Below are 27,222 nucleotides of genomic sequence, written 5' to 3' on the forward strand. Positions count from 1 at the left end.
TGGAAAGCCAGGACGTACTCACTCCATGCTACCATAAACAGTTTTCTCTGCGTAGAGAAGTGAAGAGCATCGTTTTCTGTTTGCAGGTTTCTGTGGTGCCTGGTTGAGTAAAAGGGCTGGGTTCTCACTTCTGCTTCTGCACTCGGGAAACCCCAGCCTACCCCCCCTACTCCCCCCCCAGAGAAAACGCGCAAACGGGGCCAAGAGCTCAGCTTGGGGCTCTTGCAGAGGTGGTTTGCAGCCTTGGGGTCCCCAGAGCACCCGGTGAGAATCCTGATGGATGATGGCCAGGCTCCAAGGGGTGCGGGCGAGGGGAGGGAGGTGACAGCAGGGGCTGGCCGGTTTTGCACCCGTTCTCTTAACCACACACGGACCCACGGGAGTCCCGCTCCCCCACCAGGCAGCTGGCTCCGCGGAGACATCCCGTGGCTCTTTGGCACTCACCCATTGTTGCCACCCTCCCTCCGGGTTTTGAACTGGAGATTTTTTTCTCAGAGGAAACCACCGTCACCTGCAAGGACAGCCGTGGTGGTGGTTAGGTAAGGGATGGCTCCCAACGTGACCTTTCTGTGTGTTTTTGGAAGAAAATAACACATGTGTCACTGGGAGATGGCTTGTAAGAATTGGTTATCTTTGGGGACACACAAAAACTTAAAAAATGTTAAAAACCTTCCAGCAATGAACAGCATATGGTGTACCAGCGTTCGCTGTACGGCTGCGTCTGGTCCTTAGAGACGAGGCTGCAAGCGGGGTTCCCGCCCGTTTCCTGGGGTCCCCGGTGAGCACCCAGAGCCCGCTTCTTCCGCGGAGCCCGCCCGGCCGGCCGCGCTCCCTCCTCCCTCCCCTTCCGCTCCCCCCGCCCCTCCAGCGGAGCCCGCCCGGCCCGCCTCTCTGGCCCCGCCCCTCGCCCCTCGCCCCTCCCCATTGGTCGGACGCCGCCCCGCCGCGTCCAATCGCAGCGTTTTGCGCCAAATTTGAATCGCTGTTTTCGTTTGAATCCGGAGAGCTGGGCGGGAGGCTTTCCGCGCCTGCGCCGCCGACGCCGCGCAGCTCTGGGACGCGGCTGGGCGGGCACCGGGCACCGGGGAGGGCGACGGCGGGGGCAGCGGGCGGCGGCGGCGGCGGCGGCGGCGGAGGTGGGCGCGCGCCCGCGGGCTGAGGCCCCGACCCTGTAGCGCGGGGCGGGCGGTGGGCGGTGGGTGCGAGTGGACCCGGGGCGGGCTCCTCGCCGCGCGGACCTGGGTTGCGCCCCGACGAGCAGTGGACGCACGGGTGGCGGTGCAGCGATTCGCCGGTGAGTCTGGGCGCCGCGGGGGCGGGGGCCGGAGTCGCGGACTCCCCTCTGGGCAGTGCGAGGGGCGGGGCGGGGCTGGAGCTGGCGCGACCCCTCGGGGCTGTGCCAGGGGCGCGGACGGGAGCCGCGGGGACCCCTCGGGGCTGTGCGGGGAGCGCCCCGGGAGCGCGGCCGGGGCCTGGCTCGTTCCGGGCTCGGCCCCAGGGGTCTTGGAGGGAACTCCCAGGGGACGGGACCCTGGTGGGCGGCGTCCTGGCCGCGGGTCTTTGGGGGCGATGCTTGCAGGAGGGCGCCCTGGGGGCAGCCCGGGGCCTGGCTGGGCCCCCCAGCTGTCAGACAAGGAGGGGGCCCGGCGACAGGGCCCCGGAGAATTGAACAGGGAACCCCATGCGGTGCCTTACAAGTGACGGCTTGGCTCTTTGCTTTCGGAGTAGCACACCCTCCCCGCGACCCCGCGTGTTCTTTTTATTTTCATTTTTATCCAGTGCGTGGTCCCGCGGGCAAGAGTTGCTGGTTAAGTTTGCTTCCGCCTGACCTTCCCGTGCGGCTCGGCTCCAACTCCGATTCTCGTTAGAAAATGGGTCCGACAGGCCGCCTGGTGACCATCAAAAGGAGCGGGCTGGACGGCCCCCACTTCCCACTGAGCCTGAGCACCTGCTTGTTCGGGAGGTGAGCCCCGCGCACGCGTGGACAGTTGAGCGTGAAAGGCCCGAATACCCTCATCACCCATGAACGGACCTGGGCTCGGCTCCTCCGCTGTCCCCCTGGCTGGGGACTTCCTGGGTACCGTCCACTCCAGGGAGTGGGTTTATTACCAAACAGAATTTTAAGACGATGTTTATATATTAACTGGTGATTCAGGCAAGCATACATGTTAAAATTGATTTGACGCACGTCTTAGACGGAGAAAAGCGTAGGTGGTTGCAGTACCCCGAGGGCTGTGTTCATCTGAACATCCTGGGGACGCTGCTGAGCCAAGGAAGGAAGGAGGTTCCTGTGGGGCTTGCTGGTCTTGGTGGAAAAATGAAATGGGAGGGCAAGGCCTCCCGAGAGTGTTTTGAGAGCTTCTCTAGTTGCCTTCCTGTGTCACCCTGTGGGAGGCTCATGCCTCAGTGAGCAGAGGCCCGGGATGCTGCCACACGCCCGACCTGTCCTGGTCAGTCCCCGCCAGGAAGCGTTCTGTGGCCTAAAAGGTCAGCAGCGCCAGGTGAAGAGCCGCTCGGCTACGGTGATCCTAGTCCGCAGTCTCCTGCCCAAGACTTCTCACTCCTAATGAGAGACTCTCTCTTCCTGGAATGTTCTCTCCCCTCAAGATCAAATTATCTTCTTTGACTTAAAGCAGCTGTTCACTTTTCATAGCTTCTTTTGGGAAGAGAAAAAAAAGTGTTTAAAAACATGTTGGTGTTGAATGGCAGTAATTGTGGTTATTACACAGCAACGATTAACGTTTTTATGCACGGTTTTGTCATTTAGAAAGCCATTAGTGTTTGGTCGTGGGACGTGGGTGGGAAGAGAGATCTTAGACTCCAGAGGTTCAGGGTGAGAACAGAGATGAGAGTCTAGAGTTGTTCAAACTTATAAAACCCCGGGATGGTAACGGGGACCCCCAGCGGACCTCACCGAGGGCCTCTGTTGGGTTTCTGTGGGTTTGGGAAGTCTCCTCTCTGTGCCTCCTGCTGGGGTTAGCTTTTTGTGAAAAGACAAGTCAAATCTAGAGAATGTGCGGGGGCGGGGGGGTTGTTGCTTGCAGATTAGTATTTTTAGTGCATCTGTCAATAAATGGAGTATAGTTTTAAAACAACAGTAAGAAGCTCACAAGTAATAGCATTTACTGTGTGCCCGGCAAATGATGACGTGCATAACTCATTTTATCCTCTGAAGAACACCGTGATACAGGTGCTAACGTAATCCTGTTTTTGTCTCTAAAGAAACAGGCACAGAGAGGTGCTGGCGTAAAATACAGCACTTCTGGTGATGATTAAACCTTAAGCTATACTTAACATTACAAGTGAACATAAACCTTTTTGTTGGAAAAAAAAAAGCAGTGTTATTAAAAGTAATGTTCATTCTCCAAACTGATGTAAAATACTCCTTTAGTTGGGGCTTTTTAGCATAGATATCTTAGTAAAAGGCAAATCAACTTTATATTGTAATGTTTTCTAGTATAATTATCTTTACTCTTAAGTTTTAAAGATTTAAAATAGCTGCTTATACAATATTTGTAAAAATTATTTGCAAAGGAGATCATTGAGGTTTACCCAGTTTATTATTTCTTTACTAGAGGCCCTGCACCCTTTTGCAACCTGGGACCCCTCAGGGGATGTTGGACTGCCAGTTTTGGCCTGACCCCCGCAGGCCAGGCCGAGGGACCCCACTGGTGCACGAATCTTTGCACCGGGCTTCTAGTATGCCTATAAGATCTTTGGTTGTTAATTTCTTCCCTCCCTCCCGCCTTCCATTTGAGATTCATCAGTCTGTCCCATGTTTCCATGCCTGTGCGTAGAGCGTCTTCCCCCTGGTGGTCAGTGCGTGTCATAGCTACTGGTCAAACGGTCGCTTAGGCTTTTATATATATACAGATGTCATTACATTTATAGATCAAACAGAGTCAAATGCTATTTTATTTTGAATTACATTGATGTAATTTTTTTAAATGCAACCACCTAAAAAAGTCTTCATTCTTTTCAATCAAGGAGTATTGAGTGTGACATTCGCATCCAGCTTCCTGTCGTGTCCAAACAGCACTGCAAAATTGAAGTCAATGACCAGAAGGTTAGCGCGGCCTGGGAGTCTGTTTTAAAAAGCCTTCGCTTCACGTGTTACCCGTGTATTACAGCATTTCCCCCCTTTTCTACTTTCAGGCAGTCTTGATTAATTTCAGCGCCACAAACCCAACACAGGTGAATGGATCTGCCATCGACGGGCCTGTGCAACTCAAGCACGGGGACGTGATCACGGTCATTGACCGCTCCTTCAGGTCAGTGGCGCTCCTGGCGCTCCAGGGACCCGCCTTGCAGACCTGTGGTTCTCCTTAGGGTGGGTGAATGTCCACGTGTTTGAGATGGGCCTTCTCCACGCTGACTCCTACCCTGAAATCACAGGGACATGTGCGGCCGACGTCATCCAGTTCAAGGATTTGAGAGCCCATAATGCTGCCAAGGAGGGGTGGCCTGGTCCTACGGGAGTTTCACTTTATTGGAAGTGTTGAGACGTTGCAAACGATTTTTGGTTTATTATTTTATTATTTTTTAAAATATATTTTATTGGTTTTTTACAGAGAGGAAGGGAGAGGGATAGAGAGTTAGAAACATCAGTGAGAGAGAAACATCGATCAGCTGCCTCCTGCACACCCCCTACTGGGGACGTGCCCGCAACCAAGGTACATGCCCTTGACCGGAATCGAACCTGGGACCTTTCAGTCCGCAGGCCGATGCTCTATCCACTGAGCCAAACCGGTTTCGGCTGGTTTATTATTGTAAACTAGAAGATATTCCTAGAGGAAGGTACAAAACAAGGCAGGCGTGAACAGCCCTGTGATCGTTACATGTTAATGGCTGAATGCCCTCCCCCTCCCGCAAATTTAGGTGTCAAAGTCCTCACCCTAGGACCTCAGAGCGTGAGGCAGGGCTTTGAAGAGGTGATGACGTTAAAATGCAGCCTTTAGAACAGGCCCTAATCCAGTCTGACTGGTGTCCTTAAAGCCGAGGAGACGAGGACCCACAGAGAGAACCAGGGGAGCAGGTGCTCAGAGGGACAACCGTGTGTGCAGGTGGCAAAGGGAAACCGTAGCGAGGCGAGACGCCAGCCCCCGAGGAAACCAAGCCTGCTGACACCTTGACATGGGACTTCCAGCCTCCAGGACAGTGAGACAAGAAGCTGTCTAAGCCACCCAGTGTGTGGCGTTTTGTTGTAGAAGCCCCAGCAAACTGACCCACCACCTACAGCCCACTTAGATGTCTGAAGCTCCCTTCACGCAACTTCTAATCACTACTCATTTCTCTGGCCACGCTTTCCGATCGCATGCAAGTCTGAGTTTTACTGCGTAAGCCTGCATCCCTAACCACTGTGGTTTTGTCTGTTTATTAAGCTCCCTCCATTTGTAATAATGACGGACATATTTGTAACTGATTTCTTCTCTCATTGGTGCTGGCATTCAGAGCATGGATGCCCTCACTGCACAAGTGTTTCGGTGAAATAAAATATGCAGTTACCCACACAACCTGTTCACTCTGGATGGACGTTGGAGTAACTTCCTGTTCGAAATGCGTCGGGGTTTGCTTTATGCTTCCGTAGGGTTAGCTTCTTACTGATCTGTGTTTGAAGGAAGGTGTGTTCTACAGCTGTTGGGTGCCGTGTTCTGTCGATGGTCTGTGCCCATTGGGTTCAGATTCTAGAATCACAGTCGTTCCCTCCCCCCGATTCTTAGTTACTGCCACAGGCGAGTTCAAATCACACACTGAGGGCGTTTTGTTTTCCAGCTCGTGGCAGTTCCCTTTCTGTGCTTGGCGGCTCTGCTCTCCATGTGTTTCAGTTTAGAGTGATCTGGTGGGCGAGGCTCTATCGGGAATCATTTTGACGTGTTCTGTGCCTTTAGCAGCGCTTTTGGTTAGGGTTGCACACGACTTTTTTTTTTATCACATACTTTGAACTTTTCACAATCCTTAAGGGTAAGGTTGTCTCTTGGGACCAGCTGTTAGGGGCACATCTGTTATAATCAATTTGTTGTTTTTTTGTGTGTGTGTTGTTTGTTTGATCGACCCTGTATCCTTATAACACGTGCTCGGTCTCTGAGAACAAGGTTTGTCTATTTCTTCTGCGTTGGCGTAGCCTCTCCAGCCCTCTTCCGGTTGCCGTTTGCAGGTGTATCTTTCCTGCCCTTTTACTGGCATCCTATTTGTGTCTTTGAATCCAAGTTGTGTCTCTTAAAGAGACATGTAGTTGGGTCATTTTCCACCCATTTTGCTGAGCGGAGCTCTGCCTTCATTATGGCCTTCGTTAAATACTGGTGCTGTCTGTTGTGCCTCCTGGCACCCGGGCATTTCTTTTTCTGTGCTTGTTGTGAATTTGCTTCATTTTTAAAGGGCATGTTTATTGACTAGAGAGCTCCAGGTAGGAAGTATTTGATGTGAAACAGAGGCCAGAACTATTTCCTCAAAAGGAGATGCTGTTCAAGTTCACGTTACTTGAGATGACTGACTACCTCCAACAGTGAGTCGGAAACGGGTCTTAGGAAGAGGGACTCGATCCAGAGAAACCATCCCAGAATCCTCGCTGCTCCCGATCGCACTCGGGTGGCGTCTAAGTTTGAATCAGGCCCTTTCACCGGGTACCCAGGTTCTGCCTGCCTTTTAAGCGGCTGTGCTGTGATGCGGTACCTGAGGTTTTGTGAGGACCACGATGCGTCTTGCTGAATATCTCTCATCTTCATGCAACGTGCCCGCCGCTGTTGAGACACAGATGGAATAAGTGGGGGCTGACGGGATCAGAGTGCTTTCAGGGTAGCACATAGCTCTAGTCTCTGCAGGAAGTGACGTCACCGTGGTTCAGGCATCGGCCGCCCCTGGCTTCCTGGTTAGCCTTTCAAGCCATCGGCTGATTTCCATGAACGTAAACTAGCGGACACCGATTCTGTTCCCACTGCAGTAGGTTCGCACATAGCAGGTACTCAGGGAGCGTGAATCATACAGGCTGGTCCGTGTTCAGAAATTAACCCGGGTGCCTAACCTCAGACTCCTGTTCTGAAAGAAACTTGAGGCAATCCACTCTAAATTTATTTCCAGGAATAGGGTAACATCTTGAAGTTTGCTCCTTATTCCTCGGATATTAATCAGACGCTCAGGCTGCCGATCAGTAATCTGAACATGTGTCTGTCGTTCTATGCACTTCAGGTATGAAAATGACAGTCATCAGAACGGGAGCAAGTCAACCGAATTTCCAGGACAAAGACGTGACCAGGTGACCGGGGTGGGGTGGAATCAAACTCTGGGCTCTGATTCTTTTGCTTGAAGACAGGAAATCATTTATGTGCACATTGATGAGCAGTTTCTCACAAGGGAGGGTGACTAACCAGTTATAATAGGAGAGTGTAACCAAGGTATTAAAACAAGGTGAACTTAGATTACTTTTTTTTAATCCTCAACTAAGGATGTTTTTATTGATTTTTTTTTTTTTTTTCGAGAGAAACATCCATATGAGAGAGAAACATCCATCGATTGCCTCCCAGATGAGCCCCAACTAGGAAATGACCAGGGATCAAACCCACCACCTAGGTATATGTCCTAACCGGGAATTGAACCTGTGACCTTTTGGTTTATGGGACGATGCTCCAAACAAGTAAGCTACCCGGGCAGGGCAAATTTTACTTCCTTTTTATTTAGTCGTGAGTGTCTTGATCAAGTTCAGGTTGGAAATTAGAAACTGGCCCTTCCCATGGGAAGTTTGACAGGCAACATGTTAGATATCAAGAAATTGGACATTGATTAAAGAAAGAAGTTAAATTATTTGCCTTTGGATAAATTTTGTGATATCCCCTCGCCCCTAATTATTCAAATGATGTATTTTTTTCCTTCTTGGAAACAATCCTGGACTTTATATCTTAAATACATGTCATTCTGTGGTTGCTCCTCGGCCTCTAGAACATTCTCTAGCAGCGCCGTCAGGGGTCCAGGTGGGTGTGCGGGGGCTGGGCCTGTGCCCCGAGTGGGCAGTGCTTCGGCTGCACTGTGGTGTCTGCCTTAACTGCTGGGCTCAGACACACCGAGGTGTCTGCCAGCCGAGAGCACACACGCGGAGTGGAGCCCACAGGTCCTGTGCCGACTTCTGGGGAACCCGGGCATCAAGTCAGTAATTCTGTGCCTCTGGTAGGTTCACGGTACTGAGTGGCGGTGGTGTTGAAGTTTAACTTCCTTCAGATGGATGATGAAGGAAAGGAAGTCTGAGGAAGTTCTAGCAACTCACAGAAGTTCAGTTTAAACAATTTTCAGCTCCAAGTTCCTTTCTTTTCTTTTAATATATTTTATTGATTTTTTACAGAGAGGAAGGGAGAGGGATAGAGAGCTAGAAACATCGATGAGAGAGAAACATTGACCAGCTGCCTCCTGCACACCTCCCACTGGGGATGTGCCCGCAACCAAGGTACATGCCCTTGACCGGAATCGAACCTGGGACCTTGGAGTCCGCAGGCTGACGCTCTATCCACTGAGCCAGACCGGTTTTGGCCCGAGGTCCTTTCTTATTCCATCACTACATCCTTCCTATCTAATAAAGAGGGAATATGCTAATTGACTGCCCCGCCCTTAAAGGTGGCAGCACCAATAAGGAGGGAATATGCTAATTGACTACCCCATCCTCAAAGATGGCAGCGCCCACAGCCACATGTTGGTGGCACCCAGTCCCCTCAGCCCCGCCAGGGTGGCAGGTGCGCAGCAAGGCCGGGCCCACCTGGGGGTGGGCCCCACTGCCTGCCTCCGGAGTCCCCCAGTCCCCTCAGCTCCCCAGCTGCCCAGGGCTGGCCCGAGGCGCAGGCAAGCCTTGGATGGTGGCTGCCCAGCCGCCCAGGGCCGCCCGAGGCTCAGGTAACCAGGGCCGGCCGAGGCTTGCACTGCCAGCCGTGGCAGCAGCAGAGGTGTGCTGGGGTGTTGCCTTCCCCTGATCACTGGGTCGCCTTCCGCCCCTGAGGGCTTCCAGACTGTGAGAGGGGGCAGGCTGGGCTGAGGGACCCTCCCCCCTCCAATGCATGAATTTTCATGCACCGGGCCTCTAGTATATATATATATTTTGTGTGTGTATATATATATATTTTTTTTTTTCTCCTGTGCTTGATTGAATCTGTTTTTTGTAAATTTCGTGGCCTAAATGTACAGTGTTATAAAGTCTACAGTCGTGTACAGTACGTCCTAGGCCTTCATATTCACTCTCCAATCACTGACGCCTACGCAACAATCTCCAGTCCTGTGAGCTCCGTTCAGGGTCAGTGCCCCATATGGGTGTACCAATGGTTACCTTGCACACCACATTTTTATTATCCCTTTTCATAAATATTTACTCCACTGCATTGCAGGTGCCTCCAGTATTCAGTGCAGTAGCACGTTGTGCAGCTTTGTGGCCTAGAACCCACAGGCTGTACCCTATGGCCTAGGTGTGCAGGTGTGTGTAAGAGAACTGAAAACACAAAACTGCCTCAAGATGTACTCCCCAGGTTCACGGGTGCGTGACTGTAGTTAACCGCAGTTTCAAACTCTCCCAGGGATAAAACTGTAGCCCAATCACTCGGCAACTTCCTGTTCGACACCGGTCTGCCTGAGACTCCTGCGGTTCCTTCCTCTGAGGAAAGGTGGCCTTGCCTGAAGCAGTCCTTCCTTTTCCTTTACTAAGAGCCTCTCAACGCCTGTTGCCAAAGCCTTCCATTTTCACCAGCTCCTCTGAGATTCTGTTTACTAGAGGGGAAGCTGCCGGTTCCTGAATGGGGAATCGAGCCCATCAGACCTTCCAGCTGACTCAGTTGAATTAAACAGTTTGAAAAGCACTGTTAGAACTAGTGCGAGCCCCCCAAATCGGGGCTCCTGGTAGAGCACCACGCATACTCGGGAGCCAGGCAGCAAGGCAAATACCTTTACTACCTGCAGGAGGGTGTGCACGCCCACCGTCTGGGAGCACATGCGCCCCATCACTGTGTTTTTAAAATCAGCTAACCTGCGGGTCTCGGGCTCATCTCTCAGCCTCTCGAAGTCCTATAAGAACCGTTAGGCAAAGACGATCATCGATAGATAGGATGTTTTAATGAACTCGACTGTCGGTTTCACAAAAGGTACTAAATTGCAGTTCATTCTTTACCAATTCACAGGCATCTCCGAGTCGGGTCTCGAGGTCTAGCTTCTCTTCCAACCCCGGTAAGTAGTGTTTCATTCATCCCAGATCTGCAAGGTCGGTTCTCCAGAGCGTAACGACAAGGAGGGGACACCCATCTCACACACGTCCTAGGTCAGGCTCAGGCAGACCCCAAGCTAACGTTCTTCTCCAGTGATGTGGGGGCTTACGGGAGAAGCCATGCGTAAATAAATTGTCTTGCTCGGTTGTCTGCCGAGTTCTGAGTAGAATAATGGCATTTTGTCTCAGATTAGTTACAGGAGACTAATGTGATTTACTGATTTGGATCAGATCATAATATTAGATCTGATGTAATGTGAGTATCAGAATACTGTTATTACACATTTGGGACACTCAGTAACGTGTAGGCCCGTGGTCGGCAAACTGCGGCTCGCGAGCCACATGCGGCTCTTTGGCCCCTTGAGTGTGGCTCTCCCACAGAATACCACGGCCTGGGCGAGTGTATTTTGAAGAAGTGGCGTTAGAAGAAGTTTAAGTTTAAAAAATTTGGCTCTCCAAAGAAATTTCAGTCATTGTGCTGTTGATATTTGGCTCTGCTGACTAATGAGTTTGCCGACCACTGGTGTAGGCTAAGTGAAGAGCTGGGTTATAAGGTAGTTTGGAACAGCTGTAAGGTTTGAATACTGCACTCGTAACCATTGAGAACATCTGGAACTTGTTTCTTATTTCATATCTCGCTGTCAAGATGGGAAAGTTCAAGATCCCCATGCTGCCCGCTCACAAGTCACTGAAGAGGGAGGCTCAGGAGGGGCCCTGGAGCGCAGGGAGCGCGTCGGGGCGGCCCGCACCCCCTCATGCGGCTCAGGTCCCGCTACCAAAGGCACAGCAGATGTGGGTTCCTCGGAGCCCCCCGGAGACAACCACGGAAACGCAGCGGGGCCCCTTGCTGGGGGGTTCGGAGCGGGCTCCCGTGTGACCGCCGCGAGCTGGAATGGAGGACAGGATCTGGAGAAGGATGGGGAGAATGAGTCTCCCTTCCGGAAGCTCTATGAGTCTATGAAGGAAGAGTTCGATGTGAAACCAGAGAAAGAGACTGTTCCACAGAATCGCAGAAAATCGGGATCCCGGGCTCATGGTGCATCCGAATCCGAAAGTGCGACTCAGCCCCGGGTCTCCCCCAAGGCCAGGCGGAGATCCGGCCGGAGCGGCCAGACCGAGGCCGAGAGCGCGGGCGAGGGACTGGGTCAGACTCCAGAGGCCACCGCGAGTCCCGGCAGGCCCCCCACAGAGATGCCCAAAGCCAAGGCCCCAGTCCAGGGGTCACAGCACCACTCCTCACAGAAACGGCGGAGCGGAGGCCTGAGCGTCACCCGCGGGGGTGAGCCTGTGAGTGTGCAGCGCCGGGAAGACCTCGGGGCAGACGGCGCCGCGGCTGCTCCCAGGAGGCTCTCGGCCGGACAGCAGACGCCCTCTAACGGCGCAAGCGCTGGCGACCCCGGAAACACGGCAGAAAAGGTCTCTTCCAGGAAAAGGAGAAGGAGCCTGTCCCCCAGCGCCGGCGTGCTCACCACAGGAGCAGACACCCCAAAGCAAGCCCTGCTGTCCCCGCTGCGGGTCCCCCCGGAGCGGAAGGTTCCAGGCGGGGCCCTGGGCACGCCCAGGCAGCAGGGCGCCGCCGCCGGGCCCCCGGGCCTCAGTGCCGTGGATGTCAGCAATGTCGGCGATTCCCTCAGTGAGTTCATTTCACTTTCAATTCATTTTCCCCAAGCGTTCCCACGTACCCGTGTTACCGGTGTCTAGGTATGAATTTGTGACACCGCCTTTCTAAAAGGGCAGCTCGCTCTGTGGCAGAGGAGCCGGGGGGACAGTCAGACACCCGTGTCCCTTGTACACGCCGAGAGCTTGGTCTTGAAGACCTGGCTCACGGGACAGGGAGGAGCGGGAGGGACGGGAGGGACGGGAGGTTGGAGAAGGACCGGCGTCGCAGGGGCCGGAGGCTGCTCCGAACAGGCTTGGTTCCATTCCAGCCACAGCCTAGAGGGGAGCAGCAGCCGCATCGCTTTGCCCGGCAGCTCCCTGCTGAGTGACAAGCGTCTGTGTCCTGAGGGCTTGGTCCTAAGTCAGTGGCAGTCCCTGGGGAAGGTGTGGTTATAGGGTGGCCCTCGGGTACTGGTTCCCACGGGCTGCTGTGCCAGGCGCTGTTTGGCGAGCTTTCCCGACATTCACACGTGGACCCTCCGTGCCCGCAGCAGGAGCGTCCGCGGGCCGGGTGGTGGAGGTGACGGGCAGTTCTCTCTGTTCTGCCAGCGAGGACACTGACGACCTGATGCCCCCAGTGAGTGGCCGAGGCAGGGCCTCTGCGGTCCCCGTGGCTCCTGGGCAGCCTGCCCGCCCTTGGCAGGGTCTCCAGGCGTCTGATGCGGCCCTGGCCGTGCGGGTTGTGCTTCTGCAGGGCGCATAGTGCAGAGCCGTGCGGCTCTGTAAAGTGAGACCCCCCCCCCCCCACCCCGGCTCATGATGTTGACTGCTGGTTTGTAACGATAGAGGGTGGGCTGGGGTCCCAGAATTGCCTGTGGGAATCACCTGCAGAACTTTCCCAGCTTGTTCTACCATGCAGGTCCAGGTGAGGCCCAAGCATGTGTCTTTTGGGCAAGTTTCCTCGGGTCACTGCTAAAGCATCCATCTCCCTCAGCCCCGGCTCCGCAGCGAGCGCCCCTGCGTCAGGCTGATCCCCTTAGGAAGCTGTGTCCATCCAGGAGTTTTCAGTGTTTTAAAGAACATCTTTGTACTGTCGCGATGGGCCAGGTGTTTTGATGGTTTGGCCCCGATCTATCATGAGCTCTGGAAGCACCTTTAGCTTCCTGGGCCTCACCAGAGAATGAAGGTATTTCGGCCTCAGGAATCATTGGTTTGTCTTTAAGATCAATTGGAAACAAGTCATAAGTACTAGGGTGGTTTTTTCATTCCCTTTCCCGTTTGTATTCATTCCTTTAGGTAAGACTGAGGGGAAGCCCTTAAAAAGAAGGCGGGTCTCCTTTGGGGGTCATCTGAGACCTGAGTTATTTGATGAAAACTTACCTCCTAACACACCTCTCAAAAGAGGAGAGACACCGATGAAAAGACGCTCTCTGGTAACCCACACTCCACCTGTCCTGAAGAAGATCATCAAGGTACGTCCGATAGCGAGCATGCGCCCTCCTGTGTGATGCTCACGTCCGCCACCTCCTCTTTCCTAGCCACTCCCACGAGTAGAATTACAACGAAACCCTTTTCTTTCTAATATAAAGTAAAAATAAAACGTCTAAATGAGCTTATTCACCGGGGTGCTGAAAACGAACGCTTGGTTTCTACCCACGGTTGGGAGGTGGCCACGCACCGGTGAGTGCTCGCGGGTTGTCCTGCTCAGCCTCCCGCCGGCCGTCTCCAGGGCCAGAGGACCACCCTGGGGTCACCGTGACAACGCCAGGGAGAAAAGTCCGGGGACATCAGGACCCATGACCACAGGGCGGCTGCTCTTTCTTTAGAAGTATAAGGCGGAAGGGAAATCTTGGGTGGCAACACACTGCGATTCTCACCATCAGCTGCTGAGAACGGTGATCAACTCACCTTCGTCACAGAGGCTGGGCTGGCATTGCTGTTCACACGCAAAGGCACATGCCGTGTGTGTGGCCTCCTTCCGTTTTACACGGGCTCCCGGAAGAACAGCCTCCTTCCCGGCAGAGACCACGGGTGGCCGCACACCCACCGGTGCCGTCGCTGGGGTTCAGGGCAGAGCCCTCGCCTCTCCTCGGGAGGTTCCCTCCATCTTTCCTCCTGAAACACCCCAGGGAAGGCTTGTCTGCTGCTTTTTTTTTTCTCTTTCTTTTTCCTTAAATCAGGCGTCCTCAAACTACGGCCCGCGGGCCACATGCGGGTGTTTTTGCCGTTTTGTTTTTTTACTTCAAAATAAGATATGTGCAGTGTGCATGGGAATTTGTTCATAGTTTTTTTTAAACTATAGTCCGGCCCTCCAACGGTCCGAGGGACAGTGAACTGGCCCCCCGTTTAAAAAGTTTGAGGACCCCTGCCTTAAATGGTGGGGACAGACTCTCACCCCCATCTTGCACTTGACAGTGGGTGAAATGTTTCGGTGCTTCAAGATTTAAACAGCGAAAATTCTTGGGGTGTGACTATTCAAATCCAGTTCAGTACAAAGACTTTCCCATGACCACTAGACGTGTTTATGTTTTTGGTTTTGGGGGGTTCTTGTACTTGGAAACAGTGTCAGTTCTTACTTGGGTGGGGCTCCCACAGTCATCACAGAGGTTACAGAGGTGCTGCGTTCGTAGCAAGCTAACCTGGGAGCGTTTCAATCTCCTCAGGAACAGCCTCAGCCATCAGAAAAGGGAGAATCTTCAGGAACCCGTTTGGAGGTGACCACGCAAAACATGTTTACGGGCTCCCCAGTGCACAGTCCTGCGCAAACGGCTCCACTTGCAAATGACGGTCGCCGGCGCTCCCCCAAATCACCCGCCTCGAGTGGCAGCAAATCTCCACATCAAGCAGATGCCCCCAAGAGGGGAGGCCGGAGGAGCAGCAGCGGGCCCGCCAGGAGGGCCTCTGTGGACCGGAGCCAACGTGGAATCCTGCAGACCATCCACTCCCGGCGGCGGAGCGGAGCCTCGGAAGCCAATCTGATGGGTGAGTGTTGCGGGAACGCGTATGTTTCGGGGTGAATTTTTCTCACCGCTGCCCGTGTTGGGAAGTTTCACCCCCTTTTCCTTTCGCCAGTGTCGAGGTCGTGGGCAGACGTGGTGAAACTTTGTGCCAAACAAACGCAAACTAAAGTCGTGAGACATGGTCCCCCAAGACCGCCGAGCAAAAGGCAGAGAAGAGTGAACACCCCAAAGGTAGGTGTCCACGGTGCGTGGCTGCTACCCGTCATGCTATCCGGGTACCTTCCGTGGGGCTGTGCTTTGACGTTCCGTGCTCTCCTGCCTGTTTTCCAGAAGCCTTTGGCCAGCGTTCACCATGAGTTCAGCACCGGCCACGCCGCCTCTCCCTGCACCATCGTGATCGGGAAAGCTCACATCGCAAAGGTCAGCGCGCCTGCTCGGCCCTACAGAATGCTGAACAACTTCGTGATCAACAAAAAAATCGACTTCAGTGAAGACCTTTCCGGTAACATCATAGGCGTGGCTCTTGTAACCACAGCCCTTCGCTCTGTGAGGTCGGGGATGGGTGTCTGTCCGCAGAGAGGGGGACAGGAGACCAAACAATCCAGTCAGCTTCTTGGGGTCGGGATGGTCCAGGCAAAGCTGCATCTGGGAACAGGGACGGGCCCCCGGCACTTGGGGGATCACGTGTCCTGCGTGAGGCAGGCATGCAAGGCGGATGCACACCTTCACCTCCGAGAGCAGCACAGGTGTAAAAACGCTGGAGGCTGCTCTCCGGGAAGAAGGCCGGCTTGCTCTGATAATCGCCGCTTCCCTGCACTTATACGAAGCAATTTCCCCAGAGTTGGAGCAACTGGTGTGAGCAATGTTTTGCTTCAAGAGTTCCTTTTTTTCATGTAGCTTACCTGTTTCACGAATCAAAGGACTGAAGAAGTTTTCTTTAAGCATGAATAACGTTGGTCCACTGTTGCCATTCTCGTTAGAAGAATCCTTACGATTGTAGCAGATTTGAACCACGGCCAGGCCCGGGGTTAGGGTTTCATGCCACCAGCTGGACCAGTGGAGGGAGATGAGACTTGAGCCTGTTAGGGGGGCTCTTTTATTTATTGCAGGGCCGGTTGGTTGTAACATAGAAGAGTTGTCCTCCGAAAAGATGGGGATGCTATTACCTGACAGTCGTAAAAATGGGCAGCCCCATGTCGTTTTTAAAATTGGGGGACGTTTCACTTGTATTTAGTATCCAAAGCTGCATAACTTCAGACATTTTGAAGGCGGCACAAGGTCACTAGGTCTCTGGTGCCTGGAGGGCAGGCAGTGAGGGCGGCCTCCAGCCTCCGGGCAGTGCTCACAACTGGGCGCAATGTCCCAGATTTTAATGTCCCATCGCCCTCTTTTAACAAAATGAGTTTATTATTACTAATGTAGCTCCTTCGCCCCTGAGACCCTCTCTCCCAGGGATTCTAGGTTGTGATTCCTTGGTTGTATGTGGGGAATGACATGGTTGTTTGCATATAAGAATGATCTGTTCGTTGTTTTTTCCACTATTTCCATATAACAGGGTTAACCGAAATGTTCAAGACCCCAGCAAAAGAGAAGCCACAAACAACGAACATAGGTCCCACCGCTTTTTCAAAGTCAGAGGACTTGCTTGGGAAAAAGTTCCAAGTACTTAACTCAGAAGACAGACCTCTGCTGTGCACCCCAGAAAAGTCTGGTTGGTTTACTTTTGTTTTCTAACTCTTTTGATGTCTTCAATAGAACTGTAGGTGGGGGTGTTGTTTTTTGTAACCGATAACTGTATTATTTCTCTACAACAGGTACTCATGATAAGATACCGTTTCCAGCTTGTCTGTTCTATTGCTTTTAGGAGAAATTCCTATCAGCGGTTGAACCCGCACTGGCATTCAGTGTCTTGGGTGAAAAGGAATTTTCCTTTAATAATCAAACTACCTGTGAGCACTTTTGCCTTCTTTACTATAAGTAAAGAGGGCGAGAAGCAGAAAAGTGGACTCTCTCTCATCATACTTATATGTAAATTACTCAAACTCAAAATGACTGCAAATTGTCCAAGTGTGAGTGTGAGGTGGGAGGCGTGAGTCTGTCTTGCTCTCGGTTGGAACCACGTTGTGTTTTAGAGTGAGCTCCTTGCTGCACTGAACATGCTTCCCATAGGAAAAGAGGAGATGTTTCCCGTGTAACGTGGACACTCAGTGGATGTATAAGCCATGCTATTGCATTGGTGGTTCAGAAAGGAAACAGCTGTTTCTCATGTTTGAAGAAAACAGGTCACTGAGACATGGCGTGGCAGCCTTTAGGAGACCCTGCTTTTTTTCCTTGATCTAATCCCTCTGGATTCTAACCACCACCTATGTATGAGCCCACTGAATACCACCAAATACCATTATTCTTAAATGTGCATGGTTCATATGTCAGACAGATGTATAGCCCACATAAGCAGATGCATATTGTCAGTAAGGTGGAGAGGAGGGTGAATTATTGCCTCTTACACAATATTTCATGAGGATAAAATACCAAATTGGTTACAACACAATGAAGAAAATGTATTTATTGTGCTTTTTTTTTCCTTTTAGGAAAAAAGAATCCGAATGCACCAGAAGAGCCAGGGGATAAACAGTCTTCAAGCCCAGCCCTAACACAACAGTATGTTACAGTCAATGGAAATGTGAAAACCCCACGATCGGAGACAGAGCCTCCGAAGGCAGCATCCAGCACAAACAAATTGAGGAGGTCCGTGGAGCTCAGAAATATGCAGGTGACAAGTGCAGAATGTGAAAAGGATGACAAAGAAGTCGACACTGTCCAGAACATCTTGGGAAGATGTCTGAGAAAGTCATCAGTACAAGCACAACTACCAGAGGGAGAGATGAAGGAAAGGGAAAGATCCTTTGAAACATGTAAGAAAAATACTGAACCAAAAGAAAATTCTGAAAAACGGATCACTGGGAGGAGATCGAGAAGATCATCAGAGCTGAAATGTACACCAAGAGCAGGCCTGATCCCCATCCAGAGATTGCAAGAGACGGAATCTAAGGAAGACCTGGAGGGCAGCCACAGTTTCCTCCAAAACCCAAGTCACACTGAGGAACCAGTGGATACGGAAACCAAAACCATGCTGATGCACTGCAGATCTCCAGCACCAGTCAGCACACCAGCCAAGGCGAACACACGCATCAAGACTCCTTCCCAGAGAGTGAATGTAGACGATCTCTCAGACCTCAGGAAGCCCCCACGAACCCCAGGGGACACAGCAGATACACAAAAAGAACCAGCAGGTGGTGCCAAAAGCATGAAAGAATTTAAGGAAGCTCCAGAACAGAAATTGGATTCATCAGAAAATGTAACTGGAAGCAGGAGGAGGTCGAGAACACCCAGGAGGAAGGCCCAACCCATAGAAGACCTGGCGGGCTTCAAAGAGCTCTTCCGAACACCAGGTCACATTGTGGAAACAGTGACTGATGACAAAACCACCAAAACACCCTGCAAATCTCCAAAACCAGAACCAGTCAGCACACCAACCAGCACAAAGAGACGTTCCAGAACACCTCTGGGGAAAGTCCACATGGACGAAGAGCTCTCAGCACTCAGGAAACCAACACCAGGGGAAACCACACACTCACGTAGAGCACCAATAAGTGATGATAAAGATCTCAAAGCATTTAAAGACACTCCAAAGCAGAAACTGGACTCAGCAGAAAATATAATTGGGAGCAGAAGGTCGAGAACACCCAGGAGGAAGGTTCAACCCCTAGAAGACTTGGTTGGCTTCAAAGAGCTTTTCCAAACACCAGATCATACGACGGAATCATTGACTGATGTCAAAACCACCAAAACACCCTGCAAATCTCCAAAACCAGAACCAGTCAGCACACCAGCCAGCACGAAGAGACATTTCAGGACACCTCTGGGAAAAGTGGACGTGGAGGGTGAAAGTGCCGAATTCTTCAAGGAAACTCCAGAACAGAAACTGGATTCTGAAAAATATGCAACTGGGAGCAGGAGGAGGTCAAGAACACCCAGGAGGAAGGTCCAACCCATAGAAGACCTGGCCGGCTTCAAAGAGCTCTTCCAAACACCAGGTCACATTGTGGAAACAGTGACTGATGACAAAACCACCAAAACACCCTGCAGCTCTCCGAAATCAGAACCAGTCAGCACACCAACCAGCACAAAGAGACGTTCCAGAACACCTCTGGGGAAAGTGGACGTGCAGGAAGCACTCTCAGCACTCAGGAAGCCAACACCGAGACCAGGGGAAACCACACACTCGCACAGAGAGCCAGAAGGTGATGATAAAAGCACTGAGTTATTCATGGAAACTCCAAAGCAGGAACTGGACTCCGCAGAAAATGTAACTGGGAGCAGGAGGAGGTCAAGAACACCCAGGAGGAAGGTCCAACCCATAGAAGACCTGGTGGGCTTCAAAGAGCTCTTCCAAACACCAGGTCACATTGTGGAAACAGTGACTTATGACAAAACCACCAAAACACCCTGCAAATCTCCAAAACCAGAACCAGTCAGCACACCAACCAGCACAAAGAGACGTTCCAGAACACCTCTGGGGAAAGTGGACATAGAGGATGAGCTCTCAGCTCTCAGGAAGCCAACACCAAGACCAAGGGAAACCACACACTTAAACAGAGAACCAGAAGGTGATGATAAAGATATCAAAGCATTTAAGGAAACTCCAAAACAGAAACCAGACTCAGCAGAAAATGTAACTGGTAGCAGGAGGAGGTCGAGAACACCCAAGAGGAAGGTCCAACCCATAGAAGACCTGGCCGGCTTCAAAGAGCTCTTCCAAACACCAATTCACATCGCAGAAACAGTGACTAACGACAAAACCAAAACACCCTGTAAATCTCCACAACCAGAACCAGTCATCACTTCCACCAGCATGACGAGACGACTCAGGACACCTGTGGGGAAAGTGGATGTGGAGGAAGATCCCTCAGCACTCGGGAAGCCAACACCAGGGGAAACCACACACTCCCACAGAGAACCAAAAGGTGATGATAAAGGTATCATAGCATTTAAGGAAACTCCAGAACAGAAACTGGATTCTGCAAAATATGTAACTGGAAGCAGGAGGAGGTCAAGAACACCCAGGAGGAAGGTCCAACCCATAGAAGACCTGGCCGGCTTCAAAGAGCTCTTCCAAACACCAGATCACATTGTGGAAACAGTGACTGATGATAAAATAACTAAAACACCCTGCAGCTCTCCAAAATCAGAACCAGTCAGCACACCCACCAGCTCAAAGAGGTGTTTCAGAACACCTCTGGGGAAAGTGGACGTGCAGGGAGCGCTCTCAGCTCTCAGGAAGCCAACACCGAGACCAGGGGAAACCACACACTCGCACAGAGAGCCAGAAGGTGATGATAAAAGCACTGAGTTATTCATGGAAACTCCAAAGCAGGAACTGGACTCCGCAGAAAATGTAACTGGAAGCAGGAGGAGGTCAAGAACACCCAGGAGGAAGATCCAACCCATAGAAGACCTGGCTGGCTTCAAAGAGCTCTTCCAAACACCAGATCACACAGTAGAACCAATGACTGATGACAAAACCACTAAAGTATCCTGCCAGTCTCCACAACCAGAACCAGTCATCACTTCCACCAGCATGACGAGACGACTCAGGACACCTGTGGGGAAAGTGGACGTGGAGGAAGATCCCTCAGCACTCAGGAAGCCAACACCAGGGGAAACCACACACTCACACAGAGAACCAGAAGGTGATAAAGGTATCACAGCATTTAAGGAAACTCCAGAACAGACACCGGACTTAGCAGAAAATATAATTGGGAGCAGGAGGAGGTCGAGAACACCCAAGAGGAAGGTCCAACCCATAGAAGACCTGGCCGGCTTCAAAGAGCTCTTCCAAACACCAATTCACATCGCAGAAACAGTGACTGATGACAAAACCAAAACACCCTGTAAATCTCCACAACCAGAACCAGTCATCACTTCCACCAGCATGACGAGACGACTCAGGACACCTGTGGGGAAAGTGGATGTGGAGGAAGATCTCTCAGCTCTCAGGAAGCCAACACCAGGGGAAACCACACACTCCCACAGAGAACCAGGTGATGATAAAGGTATCACAGCATTTAAGGAAACTCCAGAACAGAAACTGGACTCAGCAGAAAATATAATTGGGAGCAGGAGGAGGTCAAGAACACCCAAGAGGAAGGCCCAACCCATAGAAGACTTGGTTGGTTTCAAGGAGCTCTTCCAAACACCAAATCACATGGAATCACTGACTGATGACAAAACCACCAAAATACCTTGCAAACCTCAAAACCCAGAACCAGACATCATGCTAACAGGTAGAAACAGACGTGGGAAGGCACCTCAAGGCCAAGTGGTTGTAGAAGATGAGCTCTCAGCACTCAGAAGGCCCACACGCACACTGGGGAAAACCACAAGGTCCCACAGAACACCAGAGGTTGCTGATGAAGATATCAAATTGTTGGAGGAAATTCCAGAAGAGAAATCGGATCCTGCAGAAAATGTAACTGGAAGCAGGAGGAGGCCGAGAACACGTAAGGAAAAGGCCCAACCCCTAGAAGACCTGGCCGGCCTCAAAGACGAACCAGAGACTCTTGTCAAAACCACTGAAACGGCCTCAAAATCTCCACAGCCAGAAGCAGTCTTGCCAGCACGCAGGAAGAGGCAGGTCAGGGCGCCTCCCGGGAAGGCGGACGTGGAGGAAGAGCTCTTGGCACCCAGGAAGCCCACACGGACATCAGCAAAAACCATGAGGTCCCACAGAGCACCAGAGGTTGCTGATGAAGATGTCAAATTGTTGGAGGAAATTCCAGAAGAGAAATCGGATCCTGCAGAAAATGTGACTGGAAGCAAGAGAAGGCCAAGGGCACGTAAGGAGAAGGCCCAACCCCTAGACCTGGCTGGCCTCAAAGAGCCCCTCCCAATATCATGTCACACAGAAGAACCAGAGACTCTTGTCAAAACCACTGACATGCCCTCCAGATCTCCACAGCCAGAGGCAGTCTTGCCAACACGCAGGAAGAGGCAGGTCAAGGCGCCTCCCAGGAAGGCGGACGTGGAGGAAGAGCTCTCGGCACCCAGGAAACCCACACGGACATTGGTGAAAACCACGAGGTCCCACAGAGCACCAGAGGTTGCTGATGAAGATGTCAAATTGTTGGAGGAAATTCCAGAAGAGAAATCTGATCCTGCAGAAAATGTAACTGGAAGCAAGAGGAGGCCAAGGGCACGTAAGGAGAAGGCCCAACCTCTAGAAGACCTGGCCGGCCTCAAAGACGAACCAGAGACTGTTGTTAAAACCACTGACATGCCCTCCAGATCTCCACAGCCAGAGGCAGTCTTGCCAGCACGCAGGAAGAGGCAGGTCAGGGCGCCTCCCGGGAAGGCGGACGTGGAGGAAGAGCTCTCGGCACCCAGGACATCAGGGAAAACCACGCGGTCCCACAGAGCACCCGTAGACATCCAAGTGTTCAAGGAATCCCCAAGGCAGAAGCTGGGTCCTGCGGCAAACCCGGAGGGCAGCACACGCCAGCTGAGATCACGGAAGGGAAAGGCCCGGCCCCCAGAGGGCCCAGCCCGCTGCCAACAATTGCAAAGCCCAGCTCGAGACGAGGAACTGGACACAGGCGCTGAGAGCGCTGGAACCCCAACGCAAGCCCCCGGCCAAAGCAAACCTGCAAAACCCAGAAGAGTCCTTTGGGCCCCGGACGTAAAGCCCGTGGGAGACCAGGCGGGCAGCAGAGACCCTGTAAAGCCCCCAAGGGGGAGCAGCGTTTCCCTGCCCCCCAAGAGGAAGCGTGAAGATGGAAGTCCCACCAGAACGAGGAGGCTGCGCACTAGCACACGAGCGCAGGACCCTGCAGAGGAGAAGCCGCCACCAAAGCGACCGCGGACAGCTCCCCAAGAGAGGCGGGGAGCTTTGGCGGAAAGCACGGAAGACATGCCCAGCAAGGACCTGGAAACGAAGAGTAGGGGCAGGAGAGCACCGGGGTCGACCTCCCCAGGCGAGGTGAGGATGGCTGCTGCACAGCGATTGGTTGGTGCTCTGGGGCGACATTTTCCATTGGCGCATCATTGGTAGATCGTAAGGAACCTGAATTGATGTGGGTGCTCCTCCCCGAAGGGGTCTGCCCTCAGTGCTGAGTAACTGCGGGCCCCGCACAGAATCCTTTGGGCATCTCTAGAGAGACTGGGCTGACTCGGGAGAAATAGAGCTAAAATGGTCGCTGCAGATTTTGACATGATTCTCTCAGGAACTGAGTGAGTTGTGTTCATCCTCAAAGATGTAGAGAGAAGGGAACAGCGCAGCCTGTTCAGAGCCCACCGCCAGGAGCGCGGCGCCTAACCGGTTAGAACCCTGTCCGGGAAGGGGCGTCCTCAGTAGAATGTAACTGTCAACTGTCAAGGTTTTCAGCAGAGCGGCCACTCCTTGGGGAGAGAAGGTTGGGAACCTCCAGGAGCCGATCTCCCGGTTCTGGCTTAGCAGTCCTTGAAGCCGGAGGAGTTCATTCACTGCCCGAGTCAGGGGCGCCTTCCTGTGATGCCCTGTGATGCTGGTCACCAGACTTCACATATATGACACTGTGACTGAGGTTCATACCAAATCCCTTATTATGGTCTATCAGTAGAGGCAGTGGTTTCTCCATACGAGAAGTAGCTGTCTTAGATGACTGGCATTTTAGAAGGGTAACCCGTGTAAAATGTTCAGTTGAGTTTCCCTCTGCGTTCAGTTTGGGGGGTTTTCTCCATGTTGGGCTTTCAGATGTGCATCGCTTATTCTTGGCATTCTGTGGGTGTCTTTTTAGGAAATGTCCCTGCGTTCCAGACTCCCAAATAAAACCAACAGAGCTGAGCAAACAGCCGGGATTCTTGTAACAGCAGAGAAGGTGAAGACGAAGAGGAGTGGGAAGGAGCCCGTGCCGGCCTCCCCGGAGGTGAAGGGTCACACCCCAGAAGATGGAGCCAGGAGTTCTGCACCTGGGGACACAGGCCGTGCGAGGAGGACGTGCCTGAGACCCGGGAGACGGGGGAAGGCGCCCTCGCCCAGCGCGGCCGGGGAGAAAGCCGGGGAGACACGTGTGGAAACCCCCGGGAAGACTCCGGAAGAGACCGAAGGAGCCCGGCATGCAGGCTTCGCACACCGGAGGCCAAGGAAGGTGACAGTCCCTCCCCCCGGGGACACCTCGGAGAGCCGGTCCGAACCGAGAGTGACGCGGAGTGCCAAGAGGCCTGCGGGAAAGACAAGGCAGGCAAGTCGCTTACCGTTTCACTTTTTAAACGTCTTTTACTTTATTGTTATTTTTTAATACTTTTCTTGTTGTTGTTGTTGCTGTTCTTAATCCTCACTTGAGGATGTTTTTTCCATTGATTTTTCAAAGAGAGTGGAAAGAGTTGGGGGGGGGAGAGAGAGAGAGAGAGGAACATTGATGTGAGAGAGACAGCATTGATTGGTTACCTCCAGCACGTGCCCCAGCCGGGGCGAGGATAGACCCTGCAGCCCAGGTCCGTGCCCTTACCTGGAATCGAACCCACAACCCTTCCGCGAGCAGCCTGGTACTCGAAGCGTGAGCCACGCCGGCCAGGGCACTGTTTCGCTTTTGAACGAGCACAGATGCTCCTGTGGCAAACGCAAACCTACACGCTGCCTGCGATAGCAGGCTCCCCGGCCCACTGCACAGAAGCACGGCGTACAGCATGCGTCCTGTCTCTGCGGCCGGGGTCAGCGCTGTCTGTCCTGGGAATTCCTGTGTCCACCGCGCATGCACATTCTGAAGTCCTGGGTCAGGAGCAGGGACCTCATCCGGCTAGTGCTTCCCGCGCTCACGGCGCACCTGGTACTGACGGGTTCAGGGACTCGCCAAGGCCCAGAGGTGGCCCTGTGTGGTCCCCGGGGGGCTCCTTTGGAAAGCTAGAATGACTCCACGTCGGGCGTGTCCCCGAGGCACCGCTCCTCTTAGGAGTCCGGGTCAGGAGGAAGGGCTGTGTCCCGTCACCCTCGCGAGGCAGGCGCCATCTAAGTTAGTGGACGGCAAGTGCCCACGGCCTTCAGACTCACAGCCCGAGAGCTGCCTGCGCTGGATTAAACCCACGAAGCAGGATTGCATTCCTCTGGGGAGTCCTCCGATTTGCTGGGTTCAAAGAACAGGCTGGAAGGCCCCCTGTCTGTGAGGGGGACGCATCTGCTTCCCAGGACGCAGTTAGAGACCGGCCGGCGTCCGCGGGAACTTCCTGCTTGACCAGCGGCTGTCGGGTCCGGCGCCCGCTGCAAAGGCCCTGACCCGGGTCCACCCATGTCCAGGATGGCATCCAATGTCCCTGCCCCTTAGAGTCACGAGGGAACAGGCGCAGAGCAGCTGACGTCAGCAAAGACTCAGAGACGGATCCGGGTCACCGTTGTTTTATGGAAAATAATACAATAATCACTAATAATACAAGCGTGCGCCTTGTTTCCCGTACTCGCTACTGTAAACCTGCATTTTGCCCCCAACCCTGGATTTTAAAACTCGTCTCCAACCTCCACATCCCTCTGGAAAGGGTCGCCCCAGGGGGCGGGGGAGGGCGCTCATAGAGCAGAGTTGGGTACAGAAGTCATCGCTTTAAGTGACTCGAGTTGCATTTTCTTCCCAAACAGGAGGACGACGACACGGGCGTCAAGAAAATAAGGACCCGAAGTCGCCGGGGCCGTGAGGATGTTTAGCTCAGACGTTGGGGCGGCGGGGGGCGGGGGAGTAGGAATGTAGTTTAGTGATAGGTTCTAGAACAATGTTTGCTGTGAATTTAAATGTGGATTCTGTAAATAATGCTATCGGGGTGCTTAAGGGAAGAAAGCTTTTAAAAATTTTCTGATTCTCCATAGTCTATTCAAAAACCCTGCATGGAGTTCTGAAAGGGGGACTCCTGGGTCCCCAGAAATAGCAATCTAAGGCGGGCGGGGGGTGGGAGGGGAGTTTGAGCCAAGCTGTCCTCTTCAACTTTGCCAAATGCAGCCCTGGAATCGGCCTCCGGGTCAGCCGCGCTCCCGGGCTCTAGCACTTGCATTGTAAATGCTTCTGTGTTTGTCTGTGTCCCCTCAGGACCCCAAAGGCAGGGCCCTCGGGAGGCGACAGGAAGGGATAGTTCAGAGACCTGGTGCTCATAGGTCTGTCTGCACAGTGCGAGGCCTGTGGTCCCTGCACTGGGGCTGGCTGTCTGCATGGGTCAGGCTCGTCCGGGACTCCAGTCACTCAGGGAATGAACGCGACCCGGAGGACGGCCTGTGACCCCCCGCCCCCCCTTCAGGTGCAGGAGTCAGGCGGACATCACGGGGCTGGCTGGTGGCGTGCCTTTTCCACTTGATATTTGCCTAAATGGACTGCGCTCATCTGAGAAGGCCCGGGTCACCGTTGTTTTATGGAAAATAATACAGTATTTTCCACCCTCCCATCGGCCAGGGGCTCGGTCCTCAGCGCTGACACCCCTCTTAGCTCCTGGTGTCAGATTCCTAGATAAAACGACCGAGCCAAGCAGACCTGAGATTCTCACATCAGCAGAAAAGGTTAAAGTTTTCTGAGCTTCTGCTGGTCCCACCTGTGCTTTTTCTGGCTGCACCTGTCGGCCTACTGGGTGCCCTGCACCCACCAGGGACAGGAAGCAACATGAGCCGTCCTAACGCAAGGCCATTTCTGACGGCGGCAGGCACCAGGGCCCTTCCCCGAGGGCCCACGCTCTCATTGTGAGGCCGTACCTCCCAGTGGAGGCCCTCCCAGTTGCATGTCAAGCCCAGACTTCCTTCCGTTTCAGGCCTAGACGTGCATCTAACTGCTGTCATCTCTGTTTTTATGTTCCCCTGTGTCCTCCTGTCCCTCTGTGTCCTCTAGTCAGAAAATAGCACATCTTCTGTCCAGTCACCTGTGTGCATGCCTCCCCATTCACCGGCCTTGCCAGGCTGAGGTGAGGATGGAGGATGAGGTGGCTGTCTGTGCCCTCCTGTCCTCTGTGTCTGGCGTGGAGCCAGGTTCATATAAAAATAAACCTTTGTTAATGAACTGAGGCGTCTGTCTCCATCCGTGGTGCTGTTGGCGCTGCCATGGTGCATGGTGGGCGGAGTTCAGGGTTGTCTAAGGCCCTAAGGGAGGGAAGGTTGAGGGAAGGCAGGGGAGGGGGCCTGGAAAGAGTAGTGGCATTGTGCGAGCAGAAAGGACAGCCCTTGCTGGTTTGGCTCAGCGGACAGAGCGTTGGCCTGTGGATTGAAGGGTCCCGGGTTCAATTCCTGTCAAGGGCACATGTCCAGGTTGCAGGCTCAATCCCAGTAGGGGGCATGCAGGAAGCAGCTGATCAATGATTCTCATCATTGATGTTTCAATCTCTCTCCCTCTCCCTTCCTGTCTGAAATCAATACAAATATTTTTTAAATAAATAGAAAAAAAAATAAGAAAGGAC

General features: G+C 52.9%; 1 protein-coding gene across 1 annotated transcript; it reads left to right on the top strand.

The window, feature by feature from the left end:
• The first annotated feature begins 1,871 nt into the window (after nucleotides 1-1,871).
• On the top strand, nucleotides 1,872-25,515 carry MKI67 (marker of proliferation Ki-67). The gene is made up of 15 exons (XM_054728674.1): nucleotides 1,872-1,963; nucleotides 3,988-4,066; nucleotides 4,156-4,271; nucleotides 7,183-7,249; nucleotides 10,137-10,182; nucleotides 10,866-11,852; nucleotides 13,115-13,290; nucleotides 14,482-14,800; nucleotides 14,891-15,009; nucleotides 15,109-15,280; nucleotides 16,334-16,489; nucleotides 17,367-18,510; nucleotides 18,799-22,813; nucleotides 23,610-24,053; nucleotides 25,436-25,515. Exons 1-15 carry the CDS (start codon nucleotides 1,872-1,874, stop codon nucleotides 25,499-25,501), a joined length of 7,998 nt encoding a protein of 2,665 aa, XP_054584649.1. The 3' UTR covers nucleotides 25,502-25,515.
• Nucleotides 25,516-27,222: the final 1,707 nt, after the last annotated feature.

The sequence above is a fragment of the Eptesicus fuscus genome, chromosome 17 (assembly GCF_027574615.1).
Source record: "Eptesicus fuscus isolate TK198812 chromosome 17, DD_ASM_mEF_20220401, whole genome shotgun sequence".
Classification (NCBI taxonomy): Eukaryota; Metazoa; Chordata; class Mammalia; order Chiroptera; family Vespertilionidae; genus Eptesicus; species Eptesicus fuscus.